At 41.3% G+C, this 21,309-nt stretch overlaps 1 protein-coding gene across 9 annotated transcripts in view; it reads left to right on the forward strand.

The window, feature by feature from the left end:
* Positions 1-21,309, forward strand: part of PRUNE2 (prune homolog 2 with BCH domain) — a 129,334-nt gene that overhangs the window by 89,776 nt on the left and 18,249 nt on the right. For 7 of the 9 annotated variants that reach the window (XR_008332656.1, XR_008332657.1, XM_053407729.1 and 4 more), the window contains exons 10-11: positions 17,197-17,276; positions 18,068-18,289. Coding sequence is in view for 7 of the 9 variants with exons in the window: in XM_053407729.1 (XP_053263704.1) it covers positions 17,197-17,276; positions 18,068-18,289 (302 nt within the window). In the remaining 2 variants the exon portion in view is untranslated. Of the gene's footprint in view, positions 1-2,761; positions 2,889-17,196; positions 17,277-18,067; positions 18,290-21,309 lie in introns of those variants that run through there. The other 2 variants (XM_053407736.1, XM_053407731.1) reach the window with 2 other exon arrangements.

Below are 21,309 nucleotides of genomic sequence, written 5' to 3' on the forward strand. Positions count from 1 at the left end.
TCAACCAAGACTCCTAGATCCTTTTCACATGTACTGCTCTCAAGCCAGGTGTCACCCATCTTGTATTTGTGCCTCTCATTTTTTTTGCCCAAGTGCAATACTTTACATTTCTCCCTGTTAAAGTTCATCTTGTTTGTTTTGGCCCAGTTCTCTAATCTGTCAAGTCGTTTTGAAGTGTGATCCTGTCCTCTGGGGTGTTAGCCCATACTATCCTTTGAGAACAGATTTTGATCTTTCATTTCAAAATTTCAAAATTAGTTAATTCACATGCAAATTGTGGAAGGCTTGCTGATTGTTTCGTGACTTTTTAGTTGCTCCTAACAAAGGTGTAACCCTATCATTTGCAAAAAACAAACAAACACCGTGATGTTAGATTGGCAGGGAGGCAATGTGTGCGCAGAGCAACTGTTTACACAACTTTCCTCCTTGACATGAAAATTTTGTTTGTAACAAATTTATTTGAAACAAACTGTTGTGCAACTTGGTGCAGTGTGGTAGCTAACCAACTGACTTACAAATTGGGAAGTCAGGACCTTGGATCAAATCTCACCTTGCCATGGAGGGGAAAGACCATAGCTCAGCGCCAGCACCTGCCTTACATGCAGAAGGTCCCAGTCTGGATCTTAGGCATGTCCAGGTAGGGCTGGGAACGTCCCCTGCCTAAAACCCTTGAGGGCTGCTGCTAGTCTGTGTGGACAATACTGAGCTAAATGGGCCAGTGCTCTGACTCATTGCTTCCTGTCTTTCTATCAGCTTCAGAATGGCTAGCAAGTATTGGCATCCAGAAGTTCCTAAATCAAATCTTGCCTCTGTCATGAAGCAGTAAGTAGCTTTGGACGAGTTGCCACCTCTCAACCCCAACCCCGTCTGCAACATAGCTAGAATCATACTTACCTATTTTAAAAAGCTGCTGTAAGAATTGTGCCCAAATGCTAAATATTATTGTTGCTAAGTTCTTGCATGCAATGTGGCAGTACATATATTCTTTCCAAAAACCCAGGCACTGTTCCCCAAATATCCTGCTAAGTGTAGCCCCACTTCGACAAAAAGGGGGGGAGGTGCAAATCAGCTGCCTGGGTCACACACTCTGACCTTTAACTTTAGTTGTTGGGTGATAGCCCATGTGTTTAATCAGTGCTGAAGGAAATACACTTCATTCCTAATTACTACTCAAGTACCTGGTCCACTGGGCTCTCCTTTTAGACCTGTCCAGATCCACTTGTCTGGGTGTTCCTGGTCTCCATTGTGAAATGCTGGAGGACTTGACAACCTGGAACAGTGTAATTATTTTTTGCTCTATAGGATGCACTTTTTCCCTTCTAAAAAGTAAGGGGAAATGTGTGTGCATCTTATGGAGTGAATGCAGGCTGCACGGCTAAGCCCAAAGCCAGAACAGGGAGACGGAGCATTGCGCAGCACTCTGTCTTGCTGTTCTAGCTTGGGGATGGCTGCGCAAAGCCTCCTCAGGGCAGCGGGGTGCCTTCACCCTGCTGTCCTGTGGAGGCTTCAAAGGCTGTTCCCGAAGCCAGCACAGCAAGAGGCTATCCCAGAAGCCAGATCCCTCTTCCTGTTCTGGCTTCTGGGATTCAGAGTTTTTTTCTATTTGTTTCCTCCCCCCCAAACTAGGTGCGTCTTATCGTCCGGTGTGTCCTATAGAGCGAAAAATATGGTAAATAGTTGCCTAGGCTTGGATGAGGAAGTCAACAGCAGTAGCCTGGTGCAATATGAAATGGCTAGCTGGGATTGTGCTTTAAAGAGGAAACATGAAGGCGATCAGTTCGGCAAGACAAATGGACAAGGAACTTTGGGGGTCATTCCTGCCTCACAAGTGCTGTGTTATTGTCCCTGCTTGACAGCAAGAAGAAGGGGCAAGCAAAAACATTGCCGTCTTTTACTGTGAAGGAAGCAGTTCTAGGATCAGACCCTCACATCCAAGAGCTTTGGCTTTGCCATCATATCTGTGGAGTGACCTTGCTCACTTTAATTAGAGTTTAATGCATTTAAGTTTTGTGTGTTCAAGTTCTTTCAAGTTGAGGTTCAATGTGAACATTCATACCCTTGAGACACCATAGTTATCATTGATATATAGTAAAAAAAAATAACCTAGACAGAACAGTCATGACCCAAAAAAGATGGCTATGATTTTGGGGTCCTCAGCTGTCTAAGATGGATCGAGGATAATGGGGTACATTTGGATTTTATTCCCTACTCCCCAAAGTGCAGCCTGAGCTAGCATAATCTAGTACATTGATAGTTTGACGTTTACCCCACTAGCACACCCCCATAGAATTTCCATAGAATTCTTTTTCATGCTGAGTATGAAAAATAAATATGCTATGTAACTTGTGCTGCTCAACTCTGCACCACAACTTAACTGCTAAAATGCTTTCACTGAGCATGTCAAAATAATTATGTCTCATACTACCTTGAAAAAATTGGGTTTGGGCTATTGATTAGAAGTTTGCTGCTTTTATCTTTCTCTCACCGTAGATTTTTACTTCATCTCTGGATAAAAAGAGCAGAGTTTTTCAAGCTCTGTCACTGATTTTCTTAGTAAATGTGGATATAATTATGCATGTGTGTGGGGGGGGTATATATGCATATATATTCCGAGCTTGACACAACTCCACAGGGGCCATTAAATTATCATAATTTGCAGATGAATTCTAGTGCTTCTCGGAGCTGCTGTCGCTTCTGGTATATACAGCAGGGTACCCAGAGGCAGGTGATCATCCTTATTTAGAAGTACCACTAGTCATGTGACCAGGAAAATGGTGGAGATCTGTATTGCTAGTGAGCTGCTATAGAAGGGAGATGCTGAAGCCAAGTATTAAAGCATCTTTTTTTTTCTTTTCACATTGGAAACTAGCCTTCTAAGCTTCTAGAAGGTAAGCACATTGGTTTTCGTACTGAGAGATTGACAAGGAATGTGCTTTTTCTACTTAAAAGCTCTATTGTTGCAGCATTGCAAGGGTGGGTAGAGAAGGGGGGAAAGAATATTTGTCAGCAGGATGCAAAGCGTCCACTGCCTCATTACAGGGGGAAAATAGGCAGCTGTGCCTTAATTCCGTCACATCTTTTTATGAAGGGAACTGTACGCACATTTGATGGACTTGTCATGCCAGGAAGTGGATGCGTTTTGTGTAATTAGGGAACAAAACTTTCCTGTGTCTTTAATTGCTTAAGGCTCTTCATTATTGTCATTTCTGCATAGCTTTCCGAGGAAGGGGGTGGGGAGAGAATCAAGGCACGGCCACTGTCTAAGGGGGCTAAAAGCCTGCTTAACCAAGGGAGCGTTATTTGCGATCCCTTCTGCCTTACCGCCCGGTAGGCAGACACAGCTGCCCTGTCTTTGATCCTTTGATCTGAAATGAAGCATATGACACTTTTTTCTTCAAGCATCCTCCTGGATCATTCGGGTTAAAAAAAAGAAAAGAAAGATACTGTAATTTTCCAAGAGAGAATTGGATGTCAAGTGGACAATGAACAGGAATGCAAAGCTTGGAAAGTCTTATGAGCACTTTTGAAATGATAGCCAGAATTGCTGCTAGTTTAACTGTCAGCGAAATAAGATGGAAAAATTCCTGTGAGAAACTACTTTGAGGTGTGGAGGGTTTAAAATATGAAGTCTTTAAAGCATAAGTGTAAAGAGAGATGTTGTGCATGTGATTAATCCGATGGTTATAAATTCCTGTGAAGCAGTGTTGTAAATGGGGTGGGAAGTAGGCAGGTCAGAATTATGCCTTTTTAAGCCACATGAAGTTAACGTGGATATAATGTTAGGCTCAGAATCAGGAATCTATGTTTTGGGTCTTTCTCTCATTCTTAGTCTGTAAAGCGGTAGTCGTGATGTCTTACATCATGAAGGTTATAAAGCAGTTAGTAAAATGATAAATAACAGTCTTCCCTGAGAGAACACTGTGAACAATCCTGTAGCTGTTGTGGCAATGAAACCTGTTTAGGAATCTGAATCTGACGTATCTTCTCAGCCACAATAGCTTTCTCCCTCATTTCCCCTCATGTTTTCATTCTTACTGCAAAAATAATAGGAACTTCCATCTCCCAGTGATCAATGCTGTCTTCCATGCTGTCTGGGGCTGATGACAGTTGTAGTTCTGGAGGGCACCAGGTTGGCAAAGGCTGATCTAATCTTCAGTGTAGTGTTATAGGAAGTCCAAAAAGTCTATATAGTTGCACCTTTTTATATGGCTGCTGCTAATCACCTTGTGACCCCAATGAGGCAGCTTGGTTTTCTACATTCTTTTTTTAAAAATCACAGTACTCTTCTAGCTGATTCCTACAAAAGATGCTGCCTTCCCCTTCAATTCACTGAGCTCCCTCTCTTCAAAGCTCTCCTCTCACATTCAGACTTCTGCAGCCTTTGCATTTTTGGCTTTGGTAAATCCCAACTTGACCCACTTATAGCCACTGAAAATGCTGTTGCTAAGACAATTTCACTGGCTAGGGCAGTTAGTGCACCAGATTCTGACATCAGTTCCTTTTGCAATGGGCTCAACTCACTTCCTTCCCCCCCTCCCCCCGCCAATATTAACACACCTACTTTCCCATTTTAGGGCTTTCCCATACATATTCTCAACCTAATTTTTGCATTTCCACATACAACCAACACTTAACGGCTTGGATCAACAGCCTATTAAATCAATATAGCCCAGGGCATCCTACTATCTATTTTCTTCAGCTTTTATTTATAAAAGAATTGTGCTGCTCAGTATAATAAAAGTATCCATGCTGTTTACATAGAAAATAATAAAAGTACAAACAATAGCATTCAATAAGCTTCCTAAAATCTAAGTGAAAACAGAACAATACTATGGACAGTATAAGCCAGTATAGGCAATTCAGCATGGAGTCCTGATTTGCTTCTTTTTTTTTATGCCTAGTTGTTCCTGGCTGAAACTCATAAATATTATTGCAGACATACAGTATTAATAAAATATTGTTCATATGATTAATACTGCAATCCTATTCACACTTTCCTGAACAAAGTAAAACATAGTAGTAAATATGGATATGATAATGCTTAGTATTAACTCCTCCACGTCATAGTAATGCCACCATAACAGGATCAGGTCCCTGTTTAAATATAACCTTTGTTTATTATTTTATTTTTTAAGCAGGGTGATACATACGTAGCTAGCTAGCTAGCTAGCTGTGAAAGATTTGTTGAAATAAAATATTTTGGAGACCATGCTGTTGTCATTGTCATGACAGTATGCGGGGGAATAAATAGGACTGAGGCCACTCTGTGATAGATGATAGGTTGCATTCATGTTTCCCTTTCAGACAATGGCAGTTTATTCACAGGTTAACAAAAGTTCTGTCATCTTCATACTTTATTTCAGTGCTGGTTAAATGACTGCTGTTCCTCACCGTTTCACTCTAAGAAGAAAAATAGTGGTTGGCTGTTCTGTTATTCCCTAGCATTTATTTTGGATATATTGAAGAATATGAATCATGGAAGATGCTACCTTTGAAAAGCACACTCTCTCCAACGCTTTCAGAACTGACGTTTTTGTATTTTCCTTCACAGTGTCTTTTTTGACCATCTTAGGGGGAAAAGCAGTCAAGTATTGCTAGATGTCTTAGCAGCAATTTAACACCAAAATAATGCTGCAGTTCCTTCTGTACTGAGCTGGGGATACCCGGTGCTGGGAATCCTAGGTGGGGAGAGTGCTGTGGTGCACAGGTCATGCTTGCAGAACAGAATGCTGGACTCGATGGGCCTTCAGCCTGAACCAGCAGGGCTCTTATGTGTGACTCAAGCCCTACTGTGGGAAGGTATGTGGAACCTCCAGCAGTAAATCACTGTACAGCTTACCCATCCAAACAATGGTTTCCTCATTTGCATAGGTATTACAAATGGATTTGTAGAAAATGAATAAGCATTTTAACTTCCCTAACAATAATTTTGTTGATTGCATCAGGCATTCACTTCACCTTTCCTCCCTCAGTCAACAATGATTTACTAGGCAATTTAAAATTTGCATGCATTCACATGAATTAGAACAAGGAAATGAACTATAACCTACCCCTGCCCAACCCTAGAATGTGAAAAAACTTAACATGGGGTTGTAAGTTCTTTAGGTGATGATTATGTACATGGTGCTTTTCAAAGAATGAGAAAGCAAGATACAGCAGAGACCAGAGAGGAAGGAAAGGGATATGAAAACAAGCATAAACAGGGAGAAAATATAAATCTCAAAAGACCTTTCCAAAGCTATACATTTTAGCTGGGTTCTGTGAACTAATTTGATCCCTCTGCATAGTGTTGATATGCCATCCATCAGATACACAGAGTACCTCTTGAGAGGCAGCTCTTGAGTTGCAGCATCAGCCACAGAAATTTCTTGGTCTGCAGAACAAAGAAGTTTGGTTTTGTTGGTTGGGCCATCTAACAATCTGCCTAAACTCTTCCAGTACTAAGAAGCTGGGGCTAGGAATACAAACCACTTAAGGTATAAGTTTTCTCTTTTTAGAGTTTAGGAGATTCTCCAACCAGGGCATTCTTACAAGTCAGAGCCCTAACTATGTAAAAATCCAGTTTTAGTAACTGTGTTCTTAAACTGCCACTGAGATTCTTTACATTGCATATGAGGTATGATTTAACATTAGATATGAGGCTCGCTCCAAATGTTTTTGCTTATGTATTTCAGCAGACCCTGAATAACTTTGCCATTTGCCAGTGATTGAATTCCTGTAAGTTTCTCGGCAGCTGATTGGTTGTGTCTCAGGTACTGCTGCCATCCTCTATGGCTGCATACATGTCATGTGTTTGAAGTACATGGCTTTCCCAAAGTAACCTGGGAGCTATCGTTTATTGACGGTGCTGGGAGTGGTAGCTCTCTGAGGGGTAAACTACAGTTCTTTGGGGGAATATTTTAATTGCATAGTGTATTAGTCACTATTTGGTACTACCCATTTCATCTAGTCATACTAACATTCTTTTGACAGTAATGAACTTACCTGTTCTAACCTTACTAATAGCTCACAGCATCTTAGGCCCTCTGTGGCTCAACTCTGTTAAAAATTTTGCTTGTGTATAGTAGCTTTACATGCCCCTTCTTGCCAAATTGTTGGCTTAGAACCAACTTAAAAGTTTATTTTCATAGCCACTGTTTCACCATATCAAAGGAAAATGTTGCACCAATTCTTAACTAGCATAGTTTTCAATTTATTTGTGTGGTTTTTTTCTTCCTTTGTACCCTCACTTTATTTTCAACCCTCAAAGAAAGAATATCATTTATGAGAGAATGAGCATTGCTCAGTGTCAGTGCACATTCTTTGTTCCAGCTAAATAAACCTAGCTCATGTGACTGGGACCTCTGCCTGGGACGCTGGCAAGCTGCTCTCAGTCAGGGTTGATATTACTGGGCAAGATGGACCATTAGCTTTTAATGATAGGTTCTTATAAAGACAGATTTTACTGGGCAACAGGTTTTGTGCTTAAGTGAGCCTAAAGGAATCGGGTTCTGTCCCCTGTGGTTTAAGATGCTATTTCCTTCCTCTGAAGCATCAGCATTGGGCAAAAAGGACACCGCAGGGATGAGATACTATGGGCAATTCATATTGTCACAAAAGTTGGGTGCCTGCCCCTCTCTCTGCCAGGCGGTGGCAAGAGCCCTGGGTCCCAGGCACAAACACAGGGTCTGTGTTCCTTTGGAGAATGGAAGACCCCCAAAGGCACCGATCCAGCAGCCACCTGCTTCTCCCTGAGCACACAGGAAGCTGCCACCTCTTCCATGGGTAAACCGGCATCCACTGCCTTCCTCTCAGGCGTGGGTTCCTCTCCCATTTCCTCAGGCACAACTTCCAACTCAGAGGGAGCTGACTGCTCTCCCACTCCAGCCAGCTTATCCTTTTCTCCGTTGCATTCACCTACAGACTGCAACTCCCCACAGTATGAGCCCTTCAACTGCCCAGCCACGATTTTGAAATCTCTGGCAACCCCTTCCTCTTGGGTGCCTGGCAGCTGGACTTCCAGGTCACTTCCAGACCCCTGTAACTTCTCATCTCCCAGCATGGCGCTCCCCTTGCACAGCATTACACTTTTCTCCCCAAAGAGAATCCCGTTGCAATGGTCTATCAGTTGGTCTATTTCATTGAACTGCTTGTTCACATGCTTACACCACTGTTGGTCCACCAAGGTGAGTTGCTCGAGGAATGTTGTTGCTTTCCTCACCTCATCTGGAGTCGCATCTTGCTTTCCTTGACTGTGCCACACACACACTCCTTTCGCAGATGGTTGATCTCACTGCACCACTGCTTGTCCTCCAGCACCAGCTGCCTGCACAGGAGCATGGACTGCTGCCAAAGTGCCACTGCCTTTTCTGTCTCTCCAGCTCTAGGGTTGTTGGTTCTCCTCCCACCATTTTTTACTTCAGGCGCACGTCACTCCTAGGCCTTCTCTCCAGGAAACACAGATCCCACTTCTGACACCAGTGTTACAAAAGTCGGGTGCCTGCCCCTCTCTCTGCCAAGCGGTAGCAATGGTCCATGGGGTCTCAGGCACAGGGTTCGTGTCCCTTTGGAGAATAGAAGACACGGTGGAGACTGTTGTGCTTTAAGAAATATGGTTTATTCACCTATTTACACCTTCAGCCTGCATGGACAGAGTCCAGACCTTATGGCATGGTCAGTTCAAGAAGCAGTAGCACAGGCATCCTACTGCCTCCCTCTCCAAGACGGATCTCACCACCACCCCAGCAGTTACCCTGGCAACATTCCAAATCCCCAGTCTCTGTTCACACCTGGGGGCAAGAGGGAAGTTCCCTTGTATTGTTGTTTAGACGTTTAGTCGTGTCCGACTCTTCGTGACCCCATGGACCAGAGCACGCCAGGCACTCCTGTCTTCCAGTGTGGTGTAGTGGTTAAGAGCGGTAGTCTCGTAATCTGGGGAACCAGGTTCGCGTCTCCACTCCTCCACATGCAGCTGCTGGGTGACCTTGGGCCAGTCACACTTCTCTGAAGTCTCTCAGCCCCACTCACCTCACAGAGTGTTTGTTGTGGGGGAGGAAGGGAAAGGAGAATGTTAGCCACTTTGAGACTCCTTCGGGTAGTGATAAAGTGGGATATCAAATCCAAACTCTTCTTCCACTGCCTCCCGCAGTTTGGTCAGGCTCATGTTTGTAGCTTCGAGAACACTGTCCAACCATCTCGTCCTCTGTCGTCCCCTTCTTCTCAATCTTTCCCAACATCAGGGTCTTTTCCAGGGAGTCTTCTCTTCTCATGAGGTGGCCAAAGTATTGGAGCCTCAGCTTCACGATCTGTCCTTCCAGTGAGCACTCAGGGCTGATTTCCTTAAGAATAGATACGTTTGATCTTTTTGCAGTCCATGGGACTCTCAAGAGTCTCCTCCAGCACCATAATTCAAAAGCATCAATTCTTCGGCGATCAGCCTTCTGTATGGTCCAGCTCTCACTTCCATACATCACTACTGGGAAAACCATGGCTTTAACTATACGGACCTTTGTTGGCAAGGTGATGTCTCTGCTTTTTAAGATGCTGTCCAGGTTTGCCATCGCCTTTCTCCCAAGGAGCAGGCGTCTTTTAATTTCGTGACTGCTGTCACCATCTGCAGTGATCATGGAGCCCAAGAAAGTAAAATCTCTCACTGCCTCCATTTCTTCCCCTTCTATTTGCCAGGAGGTGATGGGACCAGTGGCCATGATCTTCGTTTTTTTGATGTATTGTTAATGGCCCTCTATTGTACTCTTGATAGCTATAGCTGGGCCAGGTTGGTTTGCATAAGCCAGCCCAAGAATTCTCTGTCTGCCACAGCTCTGCAGTTTATGTTTTAATCCATATCCCAATTAATCCAAATCCTAATTAATCCAAATTCATTCCTAGAGTTTAGGGGGGACCCCCCCACAAATCTATAATGATATGTTATTGGAGCAGCTGCCGCCTGGTTGTATCTCATACTACTCTCCTGGTACCTGTAAGGAAGAACCATATGACTTAGGCAACTGACATGGTTCCTTCCCATGTCAATGTCACCCAACCTCAAAGGATGAATGATACAAGTAGGGGAAAGAACCACGTAATTGGTCCAAGCCCCATGATTCATTTATTATTTGTATGGATGCTCCCGAACCAACATGAGCTCTGGAGGCATAGAAGTGGCAGCTCCAGTGCAAAACGCAAGGTAACACGGTACAAGGAACCCACAACACCTTAACAAAAATCCAACAGCAGTGAGAAATATTGTGACTATAAGGGAACAAAAGGAAAAGTGAAAAGAGGTAGGAGGATAGAGATTAGTAGAAAATTGCATGTTACTGCTGAAGTGGGCTAGCAATGTATAGAATAATAAGTTGGGGGGAAGGATCATAATTTTTATCTCACACTTAAAGATATAAAAAGAGCAAGGAGGCATCTGCAATACATGATTGCTAACATGTCACATCACAGATATCAATATGCTGCAAAGTCAAGCTTCTTTTCCCCCATGCTGTCAGTGTGATAGAACTCAATCATAGGGTGGCAGGAGTATCAAAAAGTGCTGAATTCTGTTGATACTGTATAGATAACAGCCTACTCTGTTATTTCTAGCCTAAACTGTAAGTGTGACTAACTAGGCTGAAATCCTAACCCTACTTACCTGGGAGTAAACAAACTGAATTTATTACGATTTCTTTTGAGTAGGCATTATAGCACTGCATTGCTTTTCCAGAATGCACCATATCCATTGGGAACATCACAGTCTTTCCTCTCTGACTGTGTTCACACGCCCATTCACCATGCACTCACTGCGTTTCCAGTGCTGGCTTTTAAAATACGTGTTCACATGATGTTTTCCAAAATGCCTATCTATCCTGTACTTTGTTATAACATACTACTATTTGATGTATTGTTTCTAAAGCCAGCTTAACACCAATTCGCTGTGCTTAAGGGCTGTAATGTGAACACACCCTTAGCTGAGCTCCTCATCTATATATACCTGTGAATGGTAGACCCAGTGCTTTTTTCTGGGGGTACACAGGGGTACGCATACCCCTAAACATTTTCTGAATCTTTGTACTTTTGTCCATTTACTGTATTTATTTTTCCTGATTTGTACTATAGAATGATGATTTTATTGAGTCAAAATGAGAGTACCCCTAAACATTTTTAAAGAAAAAAAGCACTGGGTAAACCTATTGCAAATCTACTGTATTACAATATTGGGTAAATTAAGATGGCAAGGATAGTAAAATACTTCATACTTGGAGTAATAGAAGTAAAACATTTCAGTTGACAGTAATGATAATATTTGCTACAAGAGTCAAATCTTAACTGGCGCGTGGCTGAGATGGAAATGCTCACTTCTTAATTTGAGATTATTTTAGCCATGACGTGGTACAGAATAAAATAGAAAATGTTCAAGATTGTCATTTGCTGCTTCAGGCTCAGTCTTGCCGGGTGGTTGGCAGCTGCATGTTCATCTGAGATGCTTTTTGCTATCATTCTATTCATTCCTTTATACAGTACTGGAAGCAAAAGTGGCCACTGTGTCAGTGATGGCTGGTGCCCTTTGGGAATGGTAGAGTGGAAGAAGGCAGGGAGACCAAGAGTAGGTGGAGCAGAACCCAGTGGCTGGTGGAGCCAACCAATCCTTCGTTTGTCCCCGTCCTCTTCCCTGATTAGTTCTACAAGGGCAAAGCAGAGACGAAGGAGGAGGAAGGTCACAGCCAGGGCCCCTTGGACTGGGATCTGGGAACCGACCGAGGTTGGTGGGGCAGTGTCCCATGTGTTATCAGAAACACACACACCCCGCTTGAAATTGCAGTGAAATGTTTTCCTGAAATACTAAATATGCTGATATTCAGCCATCAGCTATAAATTGCCAAGTGGTATTTCTGATTTGTGGAAGCACTGAATTCTGACATCATCATGGCAGAAACTTCCTTTCTGACCTCTAATAGATGATTCTAGATCATCAGTAAAACAGAAATAACCACAATGATTAATCATGCAATTCTCTCATTCAGCTGTGGTTGTGAAAATTATTTGTCAATATTTATATACCATTTTGTACTGCACATATTATGGATAATTAAAACATGTTGCTGCAGAGAAAGAGGGCTATCTAGGCATCTCACTGTGGATGTGCAAACAGATTGCTGTACTGCAAATTAAATACCAACAAACAGAAGACAAGGCCTTCTCTACATCGGTTATCTTAATTATGCTTTGCTAATTAAGCTGCAAGAAGGCCAAGGTGAGCTTATCAAATGCTGCAGAATGTGTCTAGAGAAATTTAACTCCTTGGAGGCTGTACAATTAATCAGCTTTCTCAAGTCACCTGTCTCTACTTTTTACTTACAACTGTAAGTAAAAGTAATGGCTTCTTCCTCAGACGAGCTGGCATAATTTTTTTCTTTTTTAAAAAAATTGTATGTGTCGTCTGTATAGCAGTGGAGGAACTTTCCAACAATGCTGGTTATGTCCTTGAGCAACACAACTGCCCTTCCCACATTTTCAGGAAAACACCCAACATTTTGAACTAAGAATTATGTGTGGGAGGAAGATGTCTTAGTTGCTTTCTACCCAGCATTGCCCAGACTCTGGAGTGGGAACTACGTTTCCGTAGGAGTACATTTCAGTCGCAAATATTTGTTTGTTTTTTAACTTTCATCTGCTTATTGAAATAAATGGAGTCACAGGGAAACACAGGGAACTGCCTATAGAGACCACTGGTAGATCTGGCTCACTGAGTGGTCGTGGCTCCGGAGTTTCAGGCAGGAATCTTTCCCAGTGCCAGGAACTGATTTTGTTTTCTCTACAAAATTGCTCACAGCTTCAGAAATTGTCTGTGAAGTGGTTCCCTGGGTATTTTTGTGTCAGGTTGCAAAGCAGGTAACCCTGACCCATGTTCTGCTTCAGTGGTCGGCTGGGAACATTCCTTTCTCAACTAACTCAGTGCCAATCATGCTGTCTCTAGAAGATTTTGGACATATATATGTTTCTGCCACATGTACCTTTTAAGCTGAAATATATAGAAGTTCCTTGGTTCAAGAAGAAAGATTGTTCATAAACTGTCTTAAGCAGGAGCCGGGGAAGCTTTCGAAATCTTCCATGCACATTATGGCAGCTTGGGCTGATAAATATTAACATGCATGGCCTCTAATTGTAAATGAATATTTTCCTATTTCTGTTTCTTGTTCGTGGCCTATTGCTGTCAGAGATGTTCTTTTTTCTTTAGTTGTTCTATTTCCACATCTTGTCATTGCTGTTGCAGCTGTTTGGGGTTGTCTATATAGCATATTCCTGATTGACTCTGCAAAAGTATTTCTGAAAGTCTGTGGTAAGGTGATCAGCTACCACTGTGATCCTATGCATGCCTACTCAAAAGTAAATCCCATTGAGATAACTTGGGCTTATTCCCAGGTGTGTCTCACGCTCATACATTAATGGGGTTTATTGTTAGTTCTTTATAGCAAAGTATACTACCAAAATGACCCACCTCTTTTTTAATACTGTAAATGATTCAATATGCAACATACGGAAATACTTCTACTAAATGTTGGTAACAGTAAACCTATGATACGATTAGAAGAGCAGAAGAGTTTGCATGGATGGTTTTTTATTGGGGGGAAATTGTCTAGTTTATTCCTAAAGTCATTCCATTGGAGCTTTCTGGGTACAGGGATAAATATACCAAAGAGAATGACAGAACAACCCTATGCATGTTTTCTCAGAAATAAGCTGCACTGTGTTCCATTAAGATTACTCCCAAGTAAATGTGCCTAGAAAGACAACAACAACAACAAAATCAAGGCAGCAATTCCCAACTGAACACAGTGGGACTTACTTCTGAACAGATATGTATAGTGTTGCACTGTAAGAAATCTATGCGAGATCTTACACCAGACACAGTGTTAGAGATTGTAGTTGTATGTCACTCTCTTTAGGATTTGTAGAATGTTATTCTTACCTTCAAGGGTGTCAGAGTATTTCTCAGGACTATTTAGAGAGTCGAAGTGTGGTTGTATCTCAGCACCCATGGACAGAATAGCTGAGAGCTGACAGTGGCCAAGTGGAAACTCAACACGATTAACCTAAGTGTGACAGGTGAAAGGTCTCTTGTATGCAAACACCTAAATGCTGCCTGATCCCTGTCATTGTCCCATTCTTTTCAGGTAATAAAACCAGCTGCATACCCTTTAACAAAGATTAAAATAGGGACATTTCTCACTCTTCCCCCTACTGACCCTCCTCCACCCCCCATTTTGCCCCTTCTCCTCGCAGAGCAAGTGCCGCCTCCACCGCTACACCAACGGGACCCAGCACACACATCCTCCACCGCCCTGAGAAAACCCACCATCACTTGGGACAAGGGCCCCAACATCCTCCCTGAGCTTGGCACTGGCAGTGGAAATAGGAACATTACAGGATCAAATCAGCAGCCAGTATGGCTTTCATAATTCCAGGACTGTCCCTGGAAAATCGGGACACTTGGAGGGTATGCAGCTGCTGGTTTCCATTTCGGGGCAACAAGCTACAAATACAGTCCCAGAATAGTTTTCAGCTATTTTGAAGTATAGCCCATCTAATAGTTCAAAGCACTGTAGCCAATGGTATGACATTAACTCAACTACTAGAGGGTAGTTTGGTGTCGGAGGAGGAATTTCTAATTGATAAATTGCTATTTAGAACTTCTAGGTTAGATTTGGCTTGGGGTCATTAAGTGTGTACACATTTTTATTTTAAAACCAATTTTTGGTAATCTCAGTAAGAAAGGGATTCTAGGGAAGAGGAACAACCATTTTTACTTGGCACTTGAGCAACATTATCAAGCAGCTAGTTTTGCTTGGCTTTAGAAGTTATGATGAAATCTATGGCACATAGATAGTCAAGTTTAAGGCACGATAGGTAGGTCAAAATCATCATGAGTCTTGTCCAAAAGGATCCTGGAAGCTTGAAAAAATAGAGCCAGGCATACTTCAGAAGCAGTAACAACATGGTCTCTGTTAAACATTGCCTCTGGCATTACTCACTTACGTTGGTTAAAATATATGCATATGCTGTTGGTTTCTCTCCCCCCACCCCTGTTAGGCAGTGAACAGAAAGAGCTCTGTTAGGGCTGCCTAAATGTGGATGTGCTCCCTAATACCATAGTACTTGATGTAGGAACCTTTATTTCAAGATCACTTTGAGTTTTGTTGTAATTTCTTTCTGTTTACTCTTTTGGGGAGATCATAATTATATAAACCTCAAGTACAGTCCATCTTTAGTCATCTTTACACTTAAAAATTCTAGGGTTGTATTTCATAGTTCTACAATGAAATAAAGGGACTTTGGTTATTCATGACCATTGATTGCAATTGCCCTAACTTCAGGATGATTAACATTACAAGCCCTGGTGTCATAATCTTCTTCTTAGGGCAGATACCCTTTTCTCCTTCATGGTGTTTTTAAACATTATTTTGTGCTCACGTTAGCAATCATCTTCTATAGTTAGAAGGGAAATCAAAACCAGAAGAAAGCTTTGAATAACAAGACAACATGGGTAATAAAATGGAAATCTCCTTAAAAGAATCCAGACGAGCATGGAAAATGTAAAAGTTAAAGCTGCTAGATGGTTCTGTGAAAAACACACAAACAAAAACAACCCAGTACTTTATTTGATGAAAAATGGCTACAATTTATATTTGAAAAATACTCTGGTTTTTGTTTGAGTAAGTTTGTAAGCCTACTTTATCAGTCCAGAGCTCTGGATACTTGCAGTGTCATCGAAAAACATTTACTCAAAATCAAGTCCAATTGAGTTCAGTGAAAATAAGGGGTTATAGGATTGATCACACATACCGGTACTTAGAAGAACAGGGATTCATCTCCTTCAAAAGGCTTTGGACCTTCTACCTTGTAACACATTTTGTTACAAGCACTTTAAAAAATATTAATAGTCACACATTTCTGCAGGATCTGAAATACTGGCAACTCCCTGTTTGTGCAGGGTTGCATTCTGGGGTCCTTGTGTGCACCAGCAGCCATGGGTCAGCCCATTCCACCCCTCTCTCCCCCCCCCCCCGTTCCGCTCCTGCCTTGCCCCATTCTGAGGCTGAAAATGAGACGTGTGTTGCACATCAATTGGATGTTCAAAATGGTTGTCTCCTGTACATGGTAATATCATGAGAAAGTAACTTACAAGGAAATATCAAATTGTTCTAAACTTCATCTCTTGTTTTGGTTTAAGAGCAATGTTTATGTTTCCAAACCGTAAGTTGGATGGGAAATGGGACTTTTGACTATGTCTTTCCAAAAAGTGCATAATTAATTCTCTTATTTACTCCTTATTCTGTCATGCAGTCAAAACACAATAATGATCACACCATTATTTATTTTCATTTTGCTATTATTAGTGCATAATTATCCAGATATCATCTTTATTGGTATGGTTTGTTTCCTTATTACTAGCACATCTGAGGATGAAATAGATATCTTCCTTTCTTCAAGCCATGCGTTACCTAGTTGAGAAAGAAAGTCCTGGGGTGAAGGGAAGAGAAGTCTCTTTCTCTCCTCTCTGGGCAGGAGTCTGGGATTCCCACTTGTTTTCTTGCTCAGTCGTACAAAGTGAAGTGTACATTCTGCACTTCAGGACAGGATTCTTTGTTTTCTCATTGTCTGAAGAATCATGAAAGGACCCATTTGAGACAAACCAGTTTTCACACTGAAATGTTAATTCTGAGAGGCAGCAGAATTCTCATTGAAACTCCAAACTTGATCATTCTTATTAACTTTAGGACGAATTTCAAAACAATCCCGTTTACCCAGGCATTTGATGGCTCAAAGATACTGTTATTTGCAGCCTTGAAATTATTAGCCTGAGAGTATGTGATTGTTTGACATGCTTAATTGTTTTTAAATGTTTTAACAGGTTTAGTTGTTTTAATCATTTTTAAATGTTTGAAATATGTTCTTATTTTATTTGTAATTGTATTTTTAATCACTGGTGTGTCTGCTTCCCTGTACTCCTTCGGGAGGAAGGGTGGGATATACATTTAATCATAAATAAATAAATACCCCCCATAGCGTTATTTCTCTAACAAACATTAAAACTCATTGAAAGCTGCATATCCCTAACATTTCTCTGTTTTGTCCAATGAAAGCAGAATGGGTAGATCTTCACCTAGTGCACTATGATGGCTCTAATACAAAAATATTTGCTTGTTTATTTTTCTGTGTGTGCTTCAGATTGATATCGGAGGATGTTGGAATGGATATCCCTTCTAATGAGACTATGCTAGACTCCAGTGCTACAGAGATGAGACCTGGTAAGACAACCTTTTAATTATATTTTTGATCCCCCTCCTTTTCCTAAGCATTTTGTTAATTCAGTGAGAAGCATGTTTCTGTGCTGCCACGAGATCATTCCTGTGTTAGAAGAAAAATGTGTGAGCTTTGCTTTATTTAGCTAATTCAATGGTTCTCTTGACAAAAGATTATAATTTGCAGCACACTCTCCTGCGCTTTGGTGTCATCAGGCATGAGCTCATGTGATAATTAGCTACTCTGCACTTTCTTGCTAAATTTGTCTACAGCTTATTTGTCTACAGTTGCCCTCCAGATTAGCATATAGCAGTCAAAACAATGCAGTTTAAATTGCTGCCTAAAATGTGGTGGTTAGGAAAGAAGACTTTGACATACTAGGGCCCATTCCTCAACCCATTTACTCCACACAGCACAGATGTGTAGGGTAGGTCTAGACAGCAGTAGCCCAGGATTCCAGATAAGACTTGCAGGGCTCCAGAAAATGACAGAGACATACTAGATCAGTCCTGAAAGGCCCATCTAGCTATTTATCTGTGCTAATCACAACACAACATCTTTGCTGTAATACCATCTCCTCTATTCCCCCCCCCTTCGTCCTTTGATATAAATTTAAATCCTTGGATGTGTGAATGTAATTTCTTTAGGTACATTTTTATTATATGGTAATTTTTTTCCAAATATTATATTTCCATATATTATAGTTCCATATGGTTGGCTGAGGCAGAATTATTTAAATGTTATTCAACATAATAGTTTCTAAAACAGAGATTATTTTATCTTCACACTTATTCAGAACCTCCCAATTCTCTAGATATCAATGGTTCCAACCCCAGAAGGATAAAACTCACAGCTCCGAATATCAATCTCTCTTTGGACCAAAGTGAAGGATCTGTCCTTTCTGATGATAACCTAGACACTCCGGATGAAATTGACATCAATGTAGATGACCTGGACACACCAGATGAAGCAGATTCTTTTGAATATGCTGGGCATGGAAATGAATTAAACTGGGAAGGTAAAGTAGCATGCAAAGTGATGAAATGTGCATTTTCTATATTATTTTTAGGAAGGCTTAGCAGTGGGAAAGTGATTCTCACTCTAGGGCTTCAGCTGTCAACTTAGCTGTGTGTTCAGAAACGAAGACAGATTCTGAGTATCATGTATAAAGCTGTAGCAGAATGCATTGCTTTCACTATAGTAATGATTTGAAGTCAGATATTAAGATTGCAGGGTTCCATCAGTCATTCAATTACATTAATTCATTTTGAAAGACTAAAAATGAGCCTCCGGTTAAGTGGACAACAGACTTCTTAGCTAAAAATATTCTTTTTAATTTTAGCACTTTAAAAATGGCAGGCGGCAACTACTATCTTTAGAAGGGGCACTCCTAGCTTATCACATAGAAAGAAATGTATCTTCTAAGATGACCTAGTTATAGCACAAATGCCATAAAGAAAGTAAGATTTATTTGCTTTTGATATATTGTCTTTACTCATGAGCAAATGTAGTCTGTTATCCTACACACATTTAAATGGGAGGAAGCCTCAATGAAAACAGTGGACTTTACTTCTGAGTAGACATGTATAGGATTGCACTGTTAATTGATTAAATCATCATCAGCAAACCTGAGGCCTTCAGATGTTGTTGTACTCCAACTCTCATCAACCTCAGCTAATAGCCATGGTTGATGGGTATTGTAACCTATCAACACCTGGGGGAGGGGTGGGTACAGATTCCCCAGCCAGGGATTAAATGTCTGAAACTCACACAATTTAATGGACTAAGATTGCTTTACTGTCGGCAGTGCTAGTTACTATGATTTGTCAAAATCAGCTTTAGGCATTAACTGTTTGAAGTTTTGCAGTAATTTCTTGCAACAGCACAAATGTTTCATCTTTTCTGCAGCTATCAGCTAATTGCATATCAGTACTAAGAACAATGGTGCTTATACGACTCAAAGGCATTTTCACAGATCAAGTGGTTTAAGCAACTTATAGTTAATAGACCCAGTGATTTGTCACTGGAGAAACTCAGGGCAGACTTTCACCAGGAAAGGCACCAGTCATTAGCTCCCATCAAACTATGCTCTGCTTCTGTCTTGATGCCCACTGCAGCTAAATGAAACTACCAGTTCTTATTGAATTTTTATTTATCACATTTATATCCCACCTGTTTCTCCAAGTTGCTCAAGGTGGCATACATGGTTTCCCATCATTCCTCATTCTTGTGGAATCCCACTTTTCTGCACATAGGCTGTTTATGAGCTTTGCATTGCGAGCATAAGTTTGGGCACAAAAGGCTTCTCACTTTGTAGTTTTCACCTTGTTTGTAGAGACCAAAATTGAAGCCATTCCATTTTTTTTACACATCAATGCATCCCATTACTGCAAGGATCTAGCATGGAAATCATGCAAGTGAGTGGTCTTGCAACTGGTATCTGTAACGCACTGAACTGCTCCACATACTGAAACAGACAAAGATTCACATGACCACCCTTAACTTCAATAACAATAATGGGGCCATAGCTGACTAAATTCTATTCAGAGTAAACCCATTAAAATTAATAGATCCAAGTTACTCATATCCTTTGCTTTCTAGGGGTGGAATTCAACATACAGCTAAGTGGAGTATGTGTGCATGAAACTAGGTCTGCTTGCACAGTGGGATTTCTCCCTTCCCCTCACCCCCACCCCAAACCTGTTCTGGGGTTCCCCCACCCCTCCAGAGCAGACTTAGGGGGTGCAAAGAGGGAGGAGAGGCAGGGACAGTCCCATTGCTTGAGCAGACCTTGTTCAGTGCATGCAACAACTTAGTTGCATCCTACCCATTGGGTCTACTCTGAGTATGGCTAACTTTGGATTCAACCCAAGAATATTGACATAAGCCAGATACAAAAGTTGTGTTTATAGTACAATACCAAGAGGTCTCCTCAGAGGTTGATTTTACTCTGCTTTTGTCTGCTGCGCCATAGGAATCCAGGTAGAGACAAAGGAGTGATTTTATCTCATTCTCTGTGCCATTGCTAATATCCAGCTCTTCATCCCCACCTCCACTTCTAGCAATTGGGCTCTCCCTCAATTTACATTATTCCTGCAAACAGTCAGTGCTTAAATGTTTGAAGCCAAGCATCAGCTAAGTGTTTTATTGGATTGCAGCCCACATTTTGTGTCTTCAGTATTTCTCCAGATGGGTACAATGTAGTCTGGCAGATTTATCAGTGCAGTAAATTGTTCACCTTCATTGTTCATCTCTTACCTGCCTATAATACAGAGTTGGATTTGATGTAGCTAGCAAACAAAATGGTTTTTTGCTTCCTAGAGTTTAAAAAGCTATTTCGGATGAGATATCAGCTAATATTTTTGGACTACAAAGTGCTCCTATTTTGAAACAGAAATATTACAAAGCTGTTCAGAAAGAATGAATGTAATGCAAGGAGAAGCTGAACTGTGAAGCCAGGATATGGGGCATAGTATCCAAAGCAGGTTACTATTTCGGAACCTGAGCCAGAAGCGCTTCTCCCCTTCTCTGGCAGTAAAAATGCGGTAATAGTAAATAAATAACAGTTTGCTGAACATTCATGGCACCCAGAATCTGCTGCCTGAGGCGGCTGTTCTTACTCTGCCTAGGAAATATAAGAGCAGATAAGAAACCTCCCTTTTAAAATGGTTCTGAAGACACAACCTAACTCCCTAACTATGTGGATGGAAGAATTACTAGGCCTAGTTAATAAGAATATTGAAAGTCCCTGCTGAGTCAGGCCAAAGGTCCACCAATCTCATCATCCTGCCTGTTGACAGAGGGCAAACAGATGCCTCAGAGAGGCCCACAAGCCAGGTGTGTGAAAAAGCAGCTGTGAGAAAAAATTGATGCAAAGCAGTCCAGATTTTTAATTAGTTTGTCTATTTACTGCAAAAATGCTGACTGAAAAGGTTCCCAATGCATTTTGATTAGACTGACTCTATTTCTAAGGTAGCCTTAAAAGGGACAAATGCCTATGTTAGACTTATATTTAAAGGAAGCTTATGTCACTAATGC

Source organism: Podarcis raffonei, chromosome 11, assembly GCF_027172205.1.
Source record: "Podarcis raffonei isolate rPodRaf1 chromosome 11, rPodRaf1.pri, whole genome shotgun sequence".
Classification (NCBI taxonomy): domain Eukaryota; kingdom Metazoa; phylum Chordata; class Lepidosauria; order Squamata; family Lacertidae; genus Podarcis; species Podarcis raffonei.